The 13,955-nt window shown below is 33.8% G+C and overlaps 1 protein-coding gene across 1 annotated transcript; it reads left to right on the forward strand.

The window, feature by feature from the left end:
• The first annotated feature begins 4,283 nt into the window (after positions 1–4,283).
• On the forward strand, positions 4,284–12,773 carry LOC131991705 (uncharacterized). Its single transcript, XM_059357207.1, has 3 exons — positions 4,284–4,572; positions 8,602–8,874; positions 11,853–12,773. Exons 1-3 carry the CDS (start codon positions 4,443–4,445, stop codon positions 12,587–12,589), a joined length of 1,140 nt encoding a protein of 379 aa, XP_059213190.1. The 5' UTR covers positions 4,284–4,442; the 3' UTR covers positions 12,590–12,773.
• Positions 12,774–13,955: the final 1,182 nt, after the last annotated feature.

Raw genomic sequence — 13,955 nt, forward strand, 5'->3', positions numbered from 1 at the left:
ATCATAAATTTAGTTACAGAGCCTACATATACTTTTCCACATACCTATAAATATGTTAGTCCTGTATTTATTTATTTTTTATTTGTTTATTTTTGTTAATTAAAATGTTATGACTGATTGTGTGATACATTCTTATAACAACATTTAAAAAAACATTTTGCTCTATGTTTTAAAGCCTGTTTTATTTAATCTGTATCCAATTATAAATTATTCCTTTGTAAAATATAATATTATGTATTTTCTTTATTTAATCTCTTCTAAAAATATGTAATTACTAACAGCTTTTCAGTAAAGTTTGTGATGTCTATTTTAAAGATGATACAGTGGTACCTCGTAGACATTTTATATATATCGCCTACACACATGTGTTAGTCCTGTCCCTTCTTCACCTTTATTTGATGCATTTATCTTTGGTTCTTGTTCTTTTCTGGCCTCCAGCAGAGAGACAATTAACTCCTCTCACTGATGGAGCCTCACATTAGCTGCAGAACAGTGGCGGACACGTGCAAAAAATGATTTGGAGCCCTCTAGGGTGCCTCTTCATACAATAAATTATGATGATGTGCCCTCTAGAGCAAAATTACCTGGGGGCCGCTGGAGGCAGTATCAAAATGACCAAAAAAAGACACAAAATGACAGAAAAAATAAATAAATTACTTAAAAAAGACACAAAATGACCAAAAAATACACAGAATTACCAAAAAAGACACAAAATGACCAAAAAATACACAAAATGACAGAATGAATAAATAAATTACTTAAAAAAGACACAAAATGACCAAAAAAGACAAAAAAATGACCAAAAAAAGACACAAAATGACCAAAAAAGACACAAAATGACCAAAAAATACACAAAATTACAAAAAAAGACACAAAATGACCAAAAAAGACACAAAATGAATAAATAAATTATTTTAAAAAGACACAAAATGACCAAAAAAGACAAAAAAATGACCAAAAAAGACACAAAATGACCAAAATAGACACAAAATGACCAAAAAATACACAAAATGACAGAATGAATAAATAAATTACTTAAAAAAGACACAAAATGACCAAAAAATACACAGAATTACCAAAAAAGACACAAAATTACTAAAAAAAGACACAAAATTACAAAAAAAAACCCTAAATTACTTAAAAAAGACACCAAATTACCAAAAAAAGACACAAAATCACTAAAAAAAGACACAAAATGACAGAAAATATAAATAAATTACTTAAAAAAAGACACAAAATTACCAAAAAGAGACACAAAATTATTTAAAAAAGACACAAAATGACAGAAAAAATAAATAAATAACTTAAAAAAGACACAAAATTACCAAAAAAGACACAAAATTACTAAAAAAAAGACACAAATTTACCAAAAAAGACACAAAATGACCAAAAAAGACACAAAATGACCAAAAAATACACAAAATGACAGAATGAATAAATAAATTACTTAAAAAAGACACAAAATGACCAAAAAATACACAGAATTACCAAAAAAGACACAAAATTACTAAAAAAAGACACAAAATTACAAAAAAAACCCTAAATGACTTAAAAAAGACACCAAATTACCAAAAAAAGACACAAAATCACTAAAAAAAGACACAAAATTATTTAAAAAAGACACAAAATGACAGAAAAAATAAATAAATAACTTAAAAAAGACACAAAATTACCAAAAAAGACACAAAATTACTAAAAAAAAGACACAAATTTACCAAAAAAGACACAAAATTACAAAAAAATATACAGAATTACCAAAAGAGACACAAAATTATTTTAAAAAGACACAATAATAATAATAGTAATATTAGAAAAAGGTGCACCGTATTTATTACGGTAAAGTTCCAACCACAGCTGTGTGTAAAACTAATGAAAAATCCCAAACTATTATTATAGCGTTGGTTAGAGAGCAATAACAGAAGTCCTCCAGTGTTCCTGTGAGACCTGAAAAACCTGAATCTATTCTCTAAAGACACACAGACACACACACAGAGTCCTGTCTCTGCTTTCCACTGGTGTGAGGTGTGGCCCGGTGCTTTGTTTACTATCTGCTCACAAAGTGGCCACAAAGATGCAGGAAGCAGCAGGACGTCGTTCCGATGATAACAGCTTCAGTCACAGTCATGCAAAGTAGCAACCAAGGTTATAATAGTTTTGGATTTTTCATTAGTTTTAGTTTTAATTTCGTTGTGAATTTTTGTTTTCAAATTCAGTTAGTTTTAGTTAGTTTTTAGAGTGAATTTCCTAGTTTTAGTTTAGTTTTTATTTTTTGAAAATGCTTAGTTTTAGTTTAGTTTTTATTAGTTTCAGTGTTAGTTTTAGTTTTTTTTGTAATGGGCTATGTGTTGGGTGCCAGATTCAAAGAGGTCATAATAAATGTTTCCTTTATTTCCTTTGGTTTATCATCTCAGCCCCAATAAGGTTATTAACTCTTACAGTTCTGGGTGTTTTGAATTTTGGTTCTAGTGTAAACATCCCAGTCTCAGTAAACATATTCACCATGTGTTGCATGTTCAAATAGAAACACTGAATTATGAATGAAAAAAGTTGACAAAGACGAAAACTAAGGACATTTTCACTATAATTTTAGTTAGTTTTGTAACCACAAAATACAGTTTCAGTTAGTTATCGTTTTTTTAAAAACTCTAGTTTTTATTTTTATTTCAGTTAACTAAAATGTTTTTTCAATTCTAGTTTTCGTTATTTCGTTAGTTTTCGTTAACTATAATAACCTTGGTAGCAACAATAAGTTTGATGCAGATGTCCTGCGTTTCTCTGAGCTGCATTGCAGCAGAAAGAAAGCTCCGAAGAGCCCGTCGACACAATAAAAAGCACGTCAACACACTTTCCACATGTCCCAGAGAGGATTAGTGAGCACGTCTCCACCACTCACACACTTCAAATGACCACAGAGGAACAAAACAGAGACACAAAAAGACTTCAGAGGGACCAGAACAACTACAAAGAGATGCAAAACAGCTGCCAAGAGACACAAAGAGACCACAAATAGACCGGGGAGGACGATGAAAAGAGGACAACAAAGGACTACAGAGAGACCGAAATAATTACAAAGAGACAGAGGAGGACCACAAAGAGGCTCGGGACCACAACAAAGAGGCAGAGAGTCTGGAGCTGCTAGCTGTTAGCTGCTAGCTGCTCTGAGCCCAGGAAGAGACGGAGCTGCTGGGAGGAAAAGGAGATTCAAACCAGCATCCAACCATCTGCACTCATCACTCTACATCATATTCATATAAAAAATATTCATGTTAAAAAAAGTTTGCAATGTTTATATTTATTTTAATTCATATATTATTTAAATTGTAATGTCTATGTTTTTTTTAAATTTATTTATTATCCTTATTATTATATAATATAGCTATAGCTGTAGGGGCCAGTGATTATGTTTATGGTAATAATTATTGTATAATAATAATAGTAATAATAATAATTATTATTATAAAATCATTATTTTCATAATTTTATTATAATTAGAAAAATGTATATTATTATCATCATTATAATAATAATAATTATTATTATGAGTATTTTTTACTATTATAATTATTACTACTATTTATTATTATAATTATTGTTATCATAATAATAATAATAATACTCATAATAATAATAATAGTTATTGTTGTTATTATTATTATCATTATGATGATGATTATTATTGTCATCATTATTGTAATTTATTTTCATTATTTTAATTTATTATAATTAGTATAATTATTTTCTAGTATATATTATTTTCGTCATAATGATAATAATAATACATATTATTATTATTATTATCATGATGATGATGATGATGATGACTGTTATTATTGTCATCATTATTTTAATTTATTTTCGTTATTTTAATTTTATTATAATTAGTATCATTATTTTCTAATATATATTATTTTCGTCATAATAATAATAATAATAATAATAATAGTAATAAAACATTATTATTATCATGATGATGATGATGATGATTGTTATTATTTATTTTATTATTATAATTATTGTTATCATAATAATAATAATACTCATAATAATAATAATAATAATAATAGTTATTATTGTTATTATTATTATCATTATCATGATGATTATTATTGTCATCATTATTGTAATTTATTTTCGTTATTTTAATTTTATTATAATTAGTATCATTGTTTTCTAATATATATTAGTTTCGTCATAATAATAATAATAATAATAATAATAATAAAACATTATTATTATTATCATGATGATGATGATGATTGTTATTATTTATTTTATTGTTATTTTTTATTGTAAACAGGACCGTGACGTCAGCAGAGGGAACCAATAGCGGCGGCCCAGTGACGCACCGGAACCGGAACCTCGCCGTTATTTTATTTTATTTTTTTCCGTCTCGGTGAGACTCGGAGCGTCTGCGGCTCCTGGTCCCGGAGACTCGGAGGAACATGGAGCACAAGCTGATCGTGGCGGTGTCCGGCTGCCCGAGTCTCTACGACTCCAACTGCCCGACTTACCGGGACCTGAACATGCGGGCCGAGTCCTGGAGGAGAGTCTCCCAGCTGGTCGGGGTCCCCGGTGAGTCTAGCGGGGTATTACCGGGTATTAACGGGACCTGCGGGGCCCGGGGCCGGCTCCGGAGGCAGCGGGGGGACCGAGGCTGGGGACCGGGCCGGAAATAAAAACATTTTATATCCATAAATAACAACAAATCAGTTCTTAAAAAGATCAAAGAGAGATCAAAACAATGGCGGGTCCGCCCCCTAATACCGTCCGACTCACTCCGCTCTCATTGGTTCCTACGGGCTTTAAGTCCTAGAGGGGCTGAAACTGGTAAACACTAAAAAAAAGTGTTAAAAATGTTAAATTGTGTAATTATTTATTTACAGAGCAACAGTGTGTTTTTAATTTTTTTTTATTTATTAATATTAAACTGTTAAACTTAAAAATGATTTATTTACAGAGTAATTATATGTTTATTTTTGCTTCATTATTTTTTAGGATTTATTATTGTGTGTGTGTGTGTGTGTGTATATATATATGTATATATATATATATATATATATATATTAAAAATCATATGGAGATACTTTACCTGGTAAACATGAAAAAAAAATGTTAAAACTATTGAATTGTGTAATTATTTACAGAGGAACAATGTGTTTATTATGCTTTATTTATTATTTATTATTATTTCATATAATATAACAAACTAAAAAAAGTTAAGACTGTTAAATTGTGTAATTATTTACAGAGCAACCGTGTGTTTATATATATTACTTTTTTATTTATTAATATAATAAAACATTGGTTGCTACGGGTTTAAAAGTCCGCTGAAACTTGTAAACACTAGTAAAGTAAGTTAAAACTGTTAAAGTTAATGATTTATTTACAGAGGAATTATATGTTTATTTTTGCTTTATTATTTTTTTTAGGATTTATTATAGTGTGTGTGTGTGTATATATATATATATTAAAAATCTCATGGAGATACTTTAACTTCAAAACACATAAAAAGTGTTAAAAATGTTAATTTGTGTAAATATTTGTTTACAGAGCAACAGTGTGTTTTTTCAAATTTTTTTTATTCATTAATATAATAAAACATTGGTTCCTACGAGTTTAAAAGTCAGCTGAAACTTGTAAACACTAGTAAAGTTAGTTAAAACTGTTAAACTTAAAAATGATTTATTTACAGAGGAATTATATGTTTATTTTTGCTGTATTATTTTTTATGATTTATTATTGTGTGTGTGTGTGTGTGTGTATATATATATATATATCATATGAAGATACTTTAACTTGAAAACACATAAAAAGTGTTAAAAATGTTAAATTGTGTAATTATTTGTTTACAGAGCAACAGTGTGTTTTTTTTAAAATTTTTAATTTATTAATATAATAAAACATTGGTTCCTACTGGTTTAAAAGTCAGCTGAAACTTGTAAACACTAGTTAAGTAAGTTAAAACTGTTAAACTTAAAAATGATTTATTTACAGAGGAATTATGTGTTTATTTTTGCTTTATTATTTTTTTTAGGATTTATTATTGTGTGTGTATATATATATATATATATATATATATATATATATATATATTAAAAATCATATGGAGATACTTCAACTTGAAAACACATAAAAAGTGTTAAAAATGTTAAATTGTGTAATTATTTGTTTACAGAGATACAGTGTGTGTTTTTTAATTTTTTTTATTTATTAATATAATAAAAACGTTGGTTCCTACGGGTTTAAAAGTCAGCTGAAACTTGTAAACACTAGTTAAGTAAGTTAAAACTGTTAAAGTTAATGATTTATTTACAGAGGAATTATATGTTTATTTTTGCTTTATTATTTTTTAGGATTTATTATTGTGTGTGTGTGTATATATATGTAAAAACATTGGTTCCTAGGGGATTAAAAATCATATGGAGATACTTCAACTTGAAAACACATAAAAAGTGTTAAAACTGTTAAATTGTGTAATTACTTATTTACAGAGCAACAGTTTGTTTATTTAAATTTTATTTATTAATATAATAAAACATTGGTTCCTACGGGCTTTAAGTCCTAGAGGGGCTGAAACTGGTAAACACAAAAAAGTGTTAAAACTGTTAAATTGTGTAATTATTTATTTACAGGGCAACAGTTTGTTTATTTTTCTAAATTTAATTATTTATTAATATAATAAAACATTGGTTCCTACTGGTTTAAAGTCACATAGAGGAGCTGAAACTGGTAAACACTAAAAAAAGTGTTAAAACTGTGAAGATGTGTAATTATTTACAGAGGAACAATATATTTATTATACTTTATTTATATATTTTTTATTATTTTATATAATATAACACACTAAAAAAAAGTTAAAACTGTTGAATTGTGTAATTATATATTTATAGAGCAACAGTGTGTTTATATATATTCTATTTTTTATTAATTAATATAATAAAAACGTTGGTTCCTACGGGTTTAAAAGTCAGCTGTAGTAAGTAAGTTAAAACTGTTAAACTTAATGATTTATTTACAGAGGAATTATATGTTTATTTTTGCTTCATTATTTTTTATGATTTATTATTGTATATATATATACATATATATATAAACTTTGGTTCCTAGGGGATTAAAAATCATATGGAGATGCTTCAACTTGAAAACACATAAAAAGTGTTTAAACTGTTAAATTTTTTACAGAGGATCTTTTTTCTTTATTCATTAATTTATTATTATTATTATATTATTATTTATATATTTATTTAAAAATGTATGTTTTTTATTCCTCTATTATTTAAAAAACAAAACAACATTGGTTCCTACGGTTTTAAAAGTCATAAGAGATGCTGAAACTTGTAAACACTAATAAACTAATAACTAATTATTTACAGAGAAACATTGTGATTTCTGCCATATTTACAGAACTCCCATTGAAACATTATACTTCATTGTATTAGAATAAATGCTCCTCGTTTCATTCTACCTCTGAAAATAGTCGTCTGAGAGGCAGATTATAGAAACCAGCTGTTGACAAACACACAGATAAAAGTTTTCCAGAAAATTCTGATCTGGTTCCTTCACCTCTGGGTTAATATAGACTCTATACCAGGGGTCTCAAACTGGTGGCCCGCGGGCCAATTGTGGCCCTCGTGACGATATTTTGTGGCCCCCACCTTGATATGAAAGTTTAATGTGAGTTTTATATGAATGGCACTTTACTGTGTTGTGTGTGGAAGGTCCCTTTAATTACTGTTTTTGTAGTTTTGTGTCTTTTTTTGGTCATTTTGTCTTTTTTAAGTAATTATTTTTTTCTGTCATTTTGTGTCTTTTTAAAAAAAATAATTTAGTGTTTTTTTTTGGTAATTTTGTGTCTTTTTTAAGTAATTTAGTTTTTTTCCGTTTAGTGTCTTTTTAAAGTAATTTAGTGGGGTTTTTTTTGTCATTTTTATCTTTTTTGGTCATTTTGTATCTTTTTTTTAGTAATTTTGTGTCTTTTTTTGGGCCTTTATGTCTTTTTTAGGTAATTTAGTTTTTCTCTGTCATTTTGTGTCTTTTTTTAAAGTAATTTATTGTTCTTTTTTGTGATTTTGTGTCTTTTTAAAAAAAATAATTTAGTGTTTTTTTTTGGTAATTTTGTGTCTTTTTTAAGTAATTTAGTTTTTTTCCGTTTAGTGTCTTTTTAAAGTAATTTAGTGGGTTTTTTTTTGTCATTTTTATCTTTTTTGGTCATTTTGTATCTTTTTTTTAGTAATTTTGTGTCTTTTTTTGGGCCTTTATGTCTTTTTTAGGTAATTTAGTTTTTCTCTGTCATTTTGTGTCTTTTTTTAAAGTAATTTATTGTTTTTTTTGTCATTTTGTGTCTTTTTTTTGTAATTTTGTATATAGTATACAGTGTAACTGTAATTCTTGGTTCTGTCCACTAGAGGCAGAGTGTCGGAGGAAGTGGAAGACTCTATATAATATATGTTTATATATATTTATATATCTATATATAACTGTAACTCCTGGTTCTGTCCACTAGAGGCAGAGTGTCGGAGGAAGTGGAAGACTCTATATAATATATGTTTATATATATTTATATATCTATATATAACTGTAACTCCTGGTTCTGTCCACTAGAGGCGGAGTGTCGGAGGAAGTGGAAGACCCTGCGGGACCAGCACCGTAGGGAGCGTCAGCGTGAGAAGGACCGGAGGGAGAGCGGGATCGGGCTCTTTAACTACCGGCCCTGGAGGTACTCGGCCATCCTCTCCTTCCTCAACCCGTTCATCGACGCCCGGGCCGCCGGCTGCAACGGCTGGGCCCTGGACCCCCAGCCCTCCCAGGCCTACGCCTCCGAGATGGGCTGCAGCACCACCACGGAGCCCCGCAGCGACGAGGACGACTCCTACGGTCCGTTACACACCACTAGAACCACGTTCACCCAGTTTATAGTGGTTCCATCAGGGCTGGTCCACTAGAACCATGTTAACCCAGTTTATAGGGGTTCTATCTATCAGGGCTGGTCCACTAGAAACACGTTAACCCAGTTTATAATGGTTCCATCTATCAGGGCTGGTCCACTAGAACTAGTTCACCCAGTTTATAATGGTTCTGTCAGGGCTGGTCCACTAGAACCACGTTAACCCAGTTTATAATGGTTCTGTCAGGGCTGGTCCACTAGAACCACGTTAACCCAGTTTATAGTGGTTCTATCAGGGCTGGTCCACTAGAACCACGTTAACCCAGTTTATAGTGGTTCCATCAGGGCTGGTCCAATAGAACCACGTTCACCCAGTTTATAATGGTTCTATCAGGGCTGGTCCAATAGAACCACGTTCACCCAGTTTATAATGGTTCTATCTATCAGGGCTGGTCCACTAGAATAAGCTCACCTAGTTTATAATGGTTCCATCAGGGCTGGTCCACTAGAACCACGTTAACCCAGTTTATAATGGTTCTATCTATCAGGGCTGGTCCACTAGAACCACGTTAACCCAGATTATAATGGTTCCATCAGGGCTGGTCCACTAGAACCACGTTAACCCAGTTTATAGTGGTTCCATCAGGGCTGGTCCACTAGAACCACGTTAACCCAGTTTATAGTGGTTCCATCAGGGCTGGTCCACTAGAACCACGTTAACCCCAGTTTATAATGGTTCCATCAGGGCTGGTCCACTAGTACCATGTTAACCCAGTTTATAATGGTTCCATCACGGCTGGTCCTCTAGAACCACGTTAACCCAGTTTATAATGGTTCCATCAGGGCTGGTCCACTAGTACCACGTTAACCCAGTTTATAATGGTTCCATCAGGGCTGGTCCACTAGAACCACGTTAAACCCAGTTTATAATGGTTCCATCAGGGCTGGTCCACTAGAACCACGTTAAACCCAGTTTATAATGGTTCCATCAGGGCTGGTCCACTAGAACCACGTTAACCCAGTTTAAAATGGTTCCATCTATCAGGGCTGGTCCACTAGAACCACGTTAACCCAGTTTATAATGGTTCTATCTATCAGGGCTGGTCCACTAGAACCACGTTAACCCAGATTATAATGGTTCCATCAGGGCTGGTCCACTAGAACCACGTTAACCCAGTTTATAGTGGTTCCATCAGGGCTGGTCCACTAGAACCACGTTAACCCAGTTTATAGTGGTTCCATCAGGGCTGGTCCACTAGAACCACGTTAACCCCAGTTTATAATGGTTCCATCAGGGCTGGTCCACTAGTACCATGTTAACCCAGTTTATAATGGTTCCATCACGGCTGGTCCTCTAGAACCACGTTAACCCAGTTTATAATGGTTCCATCAGGGCTGGTCCACTAGTACCACGTTAACCCAGTTTATAATGGTTCCATCAGGGCTGGTCCACTAGAACCACGTTAAACCCAGTTTATAATGGTTCCATCAGGGCTGGTCCACTAGAACCACGTTAAACCCAGTTTATAATGGTTCCATCAGGGCTGGTCCACTAGAACCACGTTAACCCAGTTTAAAATGGTTCCATCTATCAGGGCTGGTCCACTAGAACCACGTTAACCCAGTTTATAATGGTTCCATCAGGGCTGGTCCACTAAAACAAGTTCACCCAGTTTATAATGGTTCCATCAGGGCTGGTCCACTAGAACCACGTTAACCCAGTTTATAATGGTTCCATCAGGGCTGGTCCACTAGAACCACGTTAACCCAGTTTATAATGGTTCCATCAGGGCTGGTCCACTAAAACAAGTTCACCCAGTTTATAATGGTTCCATCAGGGCTGGTCCACTAGAACCACGTTAACCCAGTTTATAGTGGTTCTATCAGGGCTGGTCCACTAGAACCACGTTAACCCAGTTTATAATGGTTCCATCAGGGCTGGTCCACTAGAACCACGTTAACCCAGTTTATAATGGTTCCATCAGGGCTGGTCCACTAGGGCACAACATATCAGGATTATTAGGTTTGGTCCATTATTGAACCCAATAATCATCTATTTAATTAAGTATAATCATGTATTTTCTTGATCTTTAATATCATTCAACTGAAGAAAAAAAACCCCCAAATACAAGTAAATAAAAAATGTGTCTGTGTGTATGTATTATATATATTAGTACATAATATAAAAGTAGTAAAAAATCAATAAAATGATCTATGTGCCAACCGACTGAAAATGTCTAAAAATGAGATATAATATATAAAAATAATGAATGAAAAAAATATATATATGTACACAAATAAATTAGATAAATTCTGTAGCGCACTGCTGCAATATACTGAAAATATAATCAATATATTAAAAAGTAAATTAAAATAAACTAAAGTACAATAAGATAGCGGATGGCTTCTCTCCATGCATAAAAAAAAAAAAAAAAAAAAAGAATATATATATATATATATTAACATATAAAACACTATGTAAAAAATATATAAAAAAAAAAAAAAAGACCTAAATACAAGAAGAAAGGCAAATAACAGTAATGCCAGTTTAAAAAATAGATTATATATATATATAAGATTCTAGTACCCATATTCATTTGCAGGTTATTTACAGGGAGATAGTTGGTAAAAGTGTGGCTTTTTAAAAAAAATGTTTACAGCTTACTGTTATTATTATTATTATTATTATTATTATGATAATTATAATATTTATTATCTTGTTTTCATAATTGCTGGAAGACAAAATCACAAGTTAAAACAAGTCTGATCAATTTTCCCAGCCAAAGTGTAAAAAGTCAGAAGTTGCAAAACCAAAAGTTGTTTTATTAGAAGTGCAACTCTTAGTTCTTATTTCCTTGTTGATGATTTCCAACCAATCAATATCCAGCCTGTAAAACATCATCAAATGAATGAAACCAGCTGTTGGATGAAAATGAAACATGACTTTTATTTTTCTATCCGTCTGCAGACATCTCCATCGCGGACGCCACGACGACGACGTGTTCTGAGTTCGTCCAGAGGAAACGCTCGTCGTCCGTCAGCGGCGACCTGGTCCGGTTCAAAGAAGCCAAGATGGAGGTGACGGCGGAGCCGGCGGCGGCGCGGGACGACGTGGTGCAGCTCCAACACGACAACATGAAGGAGCTGTTTGAGATGATGATGCAGTCGGTGACGTCTCTCGCCGCCACGCTGGCGTCCTCGCACTCGTCCTCTCAGCCGTCCGTGGACCAGCTGATGGCGCCCGCCCAGTCCATGGCGGCGGCGGCGGCAGCGGCGGCGGGGGCGGAGCTTCACCGCGGCCTGCTGCCGCCGTGCGCCGCGTCCCGCCTCCACCACCTGAAGACGGAGGAGGCGGAGCCCGACGTGGTGGAGCTGCTGGACGGGTCCGACGAGGACGACGAGTGCACCGCGGGCGCCGCGGCGGCGTCGCCACGGCCGACCCGCGGGCGCAGGAGGACCGGGGACGTCCTGCTGGAGGAGTACCTGCGGCGCATGGAGTCCCGGGACGTCCAGCGGGAGCGGGACCTGGAGCAGAGGGACGATGTGGCCCTGTTCCTGCTGAGCCTGGCCCCGGCCCTCAGACGGCTCTCAGCAGAGAGACAGTCCTGGCTCCGGACCCGCATCCAGCAGCTGGTGCACCAGGCCGAGTTCGGCCCCGCCACCGCCACCAACGCCGCCTCCACCCCGGGCTCAGCCTTCCTGTGAAACATTTCCATTTTTCTAAATCCTGTACAGATCACAAACACTTTTATTCACCTATAAAGGATTTCATTTCCCCATTTTTATTCTACTGTAACTTCTCCTTTGTGCTGTTTTTAATAAAAATCTTGTGACGATAGTTTATACTCCTGATATATGAATTATTAAAATAAATGAATCGGAACAAGGACACAGTATGACGGGTGATATTTTTTCAGAAAATTACCAAAAATGTTGATGAAATGATCAAAAATACGTGAAATTACCAAGAAAAAGTCAGAGAAATTACCAAGAAAGACGAGAAATTACTAAAAAAGAGACAAAATGACCAGAAAAGACCAAAAACCCCTGCAAAATTACCCAAAAATGGCATAAATTACCCAAAAAGACGTGAGATGACCAAAAACTGACAAAAAATGACCAAAAACTTACAAAAAATTAACAATTAAAGATGTGAAATTACCCAAAAAGATATGAAATGACCAGAAAAAGTCATAAAAATTACCAAGAAAGACGTGAAATTATTAAAAAAGAGACAAAATGACCAAAAACTGACATAAAATTAACAAAAAAAGACCAAAAACCCCTGCAAATTTACCCAAAAATGGCATAAATTACCAAAAAAGACGTGAAATTACCAAAAAATGACCAAGAAACTTACAAAAAATGAACAATAAAAGATGTGAAATTACCCAAAAAGACATGAAATGACCAGAAAAAGTCATAAAAATTACCAAGAAAGACGTGAAATTACTAAAAAAGAGACAAAACTGACACAAACTGACCAAAAAAGACCAAAAACCCCTGCAAAATTAACAAAAAATGGCATAAATTACCAAAAAAGATGTGAAATGGCCAAAAAATGTACAAAAAAAGATGTGAAATTACCAAAAAAGACATAAAATAACCCAAAATCCTCACAAAATTACCAAAAAAAGATGTAAAATGACCCAAAAAATACATAAAATGACCAAAAAAATACATAAAATGACCAAAAATCCCCACTAAATGACCAAAAAAATGTATGAAATGACCCAAAATGCCCACAAAATGTCCAAAACCTGTAGTGGGGGGACGTCCAGCGGGAGCGGGACCTGGAGCAGAGGGACGATGTGGCCCTGTTCCTGCTGAGCCTGGCCCCGGCCCTCAGGCGGCTCTCAGCAGAGAGACAGTCCTGGCTCCGGACCCGCATCCAGCAGCTGGTGCACCAGGCCGAGTTCGGCCCCGCCACCGCCACCAACGCCGCCTCCACCCCGGGCTCAGCCTTCCTGTGAAACATTTCCATTTTTCTAAATCCTGTACAGATCACAAACACTTTTATTCACCTATAAAGGATTTCATTTCCCCATTTTTATTCTACTGTAACTTCTCC

This window comes from Centropristis striata, chromosome 18 (genome assembly GCF_030273125.1).
Source record: "Centropristis striata isolate RG_2023a ecotype Rhode Island chromosome 18, C.striata_1.0, whole genome shotgun sequence".
NCBI classification, from domain to species: domain Eukaryota; kingdom Metazoa; phylum Chordata; class Actinopteri; order Perciformes; family Serranidae; genus Centropristis; species Centropristis striata.

Coding starts and splice junctions, on each gene's coding strand:
- LOC131991705 (XM_059357207.1), top strand. CDS start 4,443: ATGGAGCACAAGCTGATCGTGGCGGTGTCCGGCTGCCCGAGTCTCTAC. Junction 4,573..8,601: donor CCAGCTGGTCGGGGTCCCCG/GTGAGTCTAGCG, acceptor TCTGTCCACTAG/AGGCGGAGTGTCGGAGGAAG. Junction 8,875..11,852: donor CGACGAGGACGACTCCTACG/GTCCGTTACACA, acceptor ATCCGTCTGCAG/ACATCTCCATCGCGGACGCC.